The 5,138-nt window shown below is 37.9% G+C and overlaps 1 protein-coding gene across 1 annotated transcript; it reads right to left on the reverse strand.

Annotated features, from left to right (window-relative positions):
* Window positions 1-3,364: 3,364 nt before the first annotated feature.
* Window positions 3,365-5,138, reverse strand: LOC104248552 (small ribosomal subunit protein eS21-like). Its single transcript, XM_009804826.2, has 4 exons — window positions 5,023-5,138; window positions 4,389-4,492; window positions 4,140-4,272; window positions 3,365-3,643 (listed from the first exon to the last, which is right to left on the reverse strand). The coding sequence occupies exons 2-4, from the start codon at window positions 4,436-4,438 to the stop codon at window positions 3,578-3,580; spliced, it is 249 nt and encodes an 82-aa protein (XP_009803128.1). The 5' UTR covers window positions 4,439-4,492; window positions 5,023-5,138; the 3' UTR covers window positions 3,365-3,577.

Here is a 5,138-nt window from a genome sequence, read left to right on the forward strand (position 1 = left end):
AGTGATTCATGCCTCAAGGAAAGATCACCAGGAGTTCTTGGTGAAATGGCAGGGCTGTGATACAGAGGAGAACACTTGGGAGAGGGGAACAAACCTCAAAGCCTACAAGAGCCTAATTGAAGATTATCTTGCAAGTAAGGCGCCGAGGACGTCGCCAACTCAGGTGGGGGAGAATGTCATGGGCGGCTTTCCAGCCGTGCCCCATGACCCCTTGGGCGCGCCCCGTGACGTCCTAGTAAGCCTTCCAATGCCTAGCGCCACGGACGGACCCGTGGTCTTGGCCGCGCCAAGTGACAAGCGCGCATGTGCCTCTGTCGCCCCACCGATATCCCTCGCCAGCGCCCAACCGTAGGCAGATGCCAACAGCGCCGCGCGCGCAAACAACGCCGCGTGCGCAGACCCTGATGCCAAAGTCTATGCTGCTGACAACGGACCTGTTTCTGCCTTATAGCAAACTAAGTCTTTTTCATTGTAAATATAGAGTAGTTTTATTCCATGTACTTCCATTATGTTTCTCTAGCTTAATCAAGTCTAGTCTTGTAGCTTTGGATTATTTTTTTTAAGCATTATTAGGGGGGATCAAGCAATCAAACTTTCTAGCAAGCAAACAATTCTCTGTACTGGTGTCTCTCCCCCTCGACACCGCGTTGCCTTTCTGTAATAGCTTTCATTAATGCAATCAAGCTTTCTTTCATTCTCAATTCTCATTCCTGTTCTCTCAATTTCTCTTGACATTGGTTTTCCCGTACGGCACTGACAATCTAGTCTAGCGTACGGAGGGGACCTCAGTTGGCGGACAGCAACTGCACTGACATCAGTTGCTTAGCCTTACGTCGCCCTTCCAAGGAATCTCAGGAAGGCGCCGCGTAACAGGTTTCATGCCTTTTACAGTTGATATAATTTTTATCTTTACCTTTTGCAGTTACTAATACATTCTATAGGTTAGTAAATATTTTTTTTGGGTTAAATATTTTGTTAGCCTTAATTTTCTTACTTGATGTGTTTTCGAGCCTTTGCTTATTGCTTTTGTCACGAAATGTGATTTTTGCGTCTTTTTCAAACATGTATTTGTAAAAAGTTTCATCCTTATTCTCACTCTTGTTGCTATCGATATTTTGAATATTGTGCCACTTGTGATTGTAATACATTAAATCATGAGATAATCTAATCTTCATATCCTGCAACTATATAAAGGTAGATGGTCTTAATTTCAGTATGATGTCGGCTTGCAGAGATGCTATCTCTTTGGATTAAAAGGAACTAATAATTTTTACTTAATTATCTCAGTTAAACCATTTTATGTAATTAATTATAAAAAGAAAGCAAGCAGAACGTAACTTTTTATGTTGAATAATGGAGACGATGTTAGGACCGTAAAAATCAGGTGTCATACGGAAGCTAGCAAAGCAAACCTTGAGCGACGATAAATCATACAACAAAGGAGAAATATATCAAAAGAGACACAAACATTTAACGTGGTTCGGTCAACTGACCTACGTCCACCGAGGAGATGAGCAATCCACTATATAAAAAGAGAGTACAAAATATCGAGAGAACAACCTCACGAAGAGGCAAACACAAGGGACACACTAACACTTGTCCCGTAAAGTTCTCCCCCTAAACACTACTCTCAAGCCTCTATGGCTACATTGTGGATGCTACTGAATGAGAAGGACGGATCTTCAATTTATAGAACTCCAAACTTTTTCCTACAAGAAAAAGGACTAGCCAAGTATAGGAGAATTATAATTTCCTTCTACAAAAAGGAAAACCCAATTAAGGTAATTATATTGCCCTTTCCTTCAACAAATAGAAAAACCAAATATGATAAGAAAATTATGGCAAACACCTAACAGACGATTGTAAACAAACATTGATTAGCAAATAAATATGTCTACATGCTTTTATAACTCAAATAAGAATTCTTAAAACATTTATATAATTAAAATTCAACATTTTGCAAAATGAATTTTATAATAATAAAGTGAAATAAACGTGCAACGCACGTTCTGAGAGACTAATATATATATATATATATATATATATATATATATATATATATATTACACATTTTGGCTAACGAATATAATTAATTTCAATCCATCAATACTGTATCTTGCCCATAAACGGCGGGGTGTAGCTATAGATCGCGGATGTTGAGGCCTGTAACAATGTGGGGCATTGAAAATCAATCCCAACTGAAGATGACATTACACAAATCTTTGTTGGCGTCACATTTGTCACTGCACATGCAAAGGTAAAAATAGTACGGGCTAGCCAGTTTTCGGATTGGTCATTAAAAAATAGTCAGCGTATGTAAAGTCATTGAAAAATAGCTATTATTTTGCTGCAACAGGGACCGGTCCAGCATTATATACTGGAGATCGATGCACTTGTGTATGAATTTCCCGCATATTATGCTAGAACTCCAACACGCGGAAAGTTCCAGCATAATATACTAGAGATTGGAACACTTGTGCATGAACTTCACCGGTATATTATACTGGAACTCCGATATATTATAATGGAGTTCCAGCATAAGTACATTATGGTGGAGTATTTTCCGGATTTCGAACAGTGTTTTTGTTCAGATTTATCTTTACATGAAAAGTGGCTAAATGTCGATTACTTTTGAAACTGTGACTATTTTCGAATGACCACTTGTAAATCTGGCTATTTTTGAATTTCTCCCCATGCAAAGTGTCAAAATACCTTGCGCAAGCTGTGCCCTTTAACTCAAAGTTTTCTTTAACGAGGTTAGCTGGTAGCAAATGTATTTAGATAACTAATGACGTAACATTCATAATATGTGGGATGTAATTTACATAACTTGAATTGTTCACATTGTTACACTTATCTTTACCTGGCAAGAGGGGCCTAAAACTATGGTCAGGTTTTGGTTTAAGTTTGCCATGACAGCCCATTTCCACGGATTACTTGGAATTTACAAAGAAATTATGTCCCAGAGTACATGACCATCTTCTCCAGGAGAATATAAATTTGCAGCTTTTCTTACTTTGGTCTTGAAAACCATCAACGTCGTGCCACAAAAGCACAACGCCAGATCTGGTTAGACTTAGAACTGCAGTTGCACTAAACTGTGCAGCGTGGAAAATTAAAAATTTACGGCTCCAATCCAAAGTATCTCACAGAAGTTCAGGATTGAAGAAATAACATTATGCTTGGTTCTAGAATGGAAAGACAAGGGCTGAAGGGGGAGAAACGGGGAAGAAGATCGATGAAATAGAAACAGGGTAGCCTACCTCACTCTAACCATTAACGATAATATCCTTTTGTTTAGTTAAATGAGAGGAAAGTTGAGCATACAAAAGGAAGCATAAAGCCAAATTCTAAGAAACACAAGTGGCTCATGAAGCAGGATAAATGATTCAACCAGCTAAATGGTCCGCCATATCCAAAAAAATTCTTAACAGTAGAAAATCAAGTTACATCACTAAAATAGTAAAAATGTAATATAAATGCAGTTCCATTTGTCTAATAATGAACTTTAAACAAAGAAGAGATCAAGCCACTAACAACAAAAAGAACTGCTGGCAAGACAAAAGCAAAAAGGAACTCATTGCTGTCCAACTTCAGCTTTCTTCTTTAGCCAGAGCCTATCAAGGCCACTATCGGCGTCTCCCTGCAGAAAGGATTTTCAAATCAATTGCACAAAATGATGAACAGCAAAAGCAAACAAAATAAGCCAAGACAACAAGATCCAAAGATAATAATCCACCAGTCAAGATAACCATAGCCCCAAATCATAGCTTGAACAATAAATGTAAAAGAAGCATCCTTCTTTATGTTACAAGTTTTGATGGAGGATAAATTACCAGCTTGAATACCAACCACCATCGCAAAGAGCTAAAACTGCCATTAATTTGTATAATACTCGTTATCAATGATCAACACTTCACAGAAAGAAGAATGGGACAAGAAAAATAGCCTACCACTAAAAACAAAATATCTAAAATGGATACGCCAAAAGTAACTAAGACCATAGAGCATAGGCACGGAGACCGCAGGAATGCCAACAAGGCTCTAAAGATGTTTGATATGACACAGACAATCTGAAGCAGACAATCTGAAGGTAAATACTACTTTCACATGATATTCAAAAACAACAAGCAACATACCTGGGCACGAATAAATCCACAGAAAGCATAAGTAGTGAACTGGTTATTGTATCGGCCAAACTCATCCAAATGCCCAACGTTGAGCTGGACAGAAGCGTGATCCTTAGAAGTGATCAACCTGTTAGTGGCAGAGCTGCATCCAAATAGTACATTAATTATCTAGGACAAACTAATATTACACCATCATTAATTAAATGACCAGGGGCAGCTGACTCTAATCCAAAGTGTTTGGAAGTAAGAAATACGTACCACTTCCTAGGGATGTAAAGGTCCATGTTTTGTCCCTCGTCGTTCTGCATCTTGGCAATGCTTTACACTAGTAGACTTTAGAAGTTAAAAGCTCCTGGATTTAGCTACAGTCAATCATTAAAAAGAGGCCATTCAAACTTCCATAATAAATAATAATCTAGAAGTATTCCAACAATTCAAAAGCATCCACACAAGTAAGACTAATTACACTTCGACCATCCCAATCGACATGATACAAGTATGAATCAAATGAAATATGATGAAATTACTTCTTGTTACACAAGTTTAAATGGCTTGGATTGAATGTACACACTCGTATAGATGCACACACTATCAAATTTCAAAAAGAAAATCTGACTGTAACAATTTGAAAAATTGGCACATGTAAGGTTACGATACAGCATCTTTTACGGTGCTAAATCAGTTAGGCTATACAGGAAATCCCATTTTCAGTTCCAGCACAAAGTTTGATTGCACGAACAAGAAACATGTATTATTTATGCAAAAAATTACAGAGATACAAAGGAATTCGATGTAGACTACAAAATTGACATAATACATAATAATACAAAAGGTAAAGGCCTTTGAAATTGAGAAGGAAAATGTGTGTGCACACGGAGAGTGAGATTGTTACCCGGAAGACAGACAGAGACGACACCGACGATTGCTATTGGGGAGAAGAGCAGGAATAGCTGCTTAAAAGTTTTATAAAAAAAACACCAAAAACCCTAATTCAGCCCCGATTGACTT

The sequence above is a fragment of the Nicotiana sylvestris genome, chromosome 4, assembly GCF_000393655.2.
Source record: "Nicotiana sylvestris chromosome 4, ASM39365v2, whole genome shotgun sequence".
NCBI lineage: Eukaryota > Viridiplantae > Streptophyta > Magnoliopsida > Solanales > Solanaceae > Nicotiana > Nicotiana sylvestris.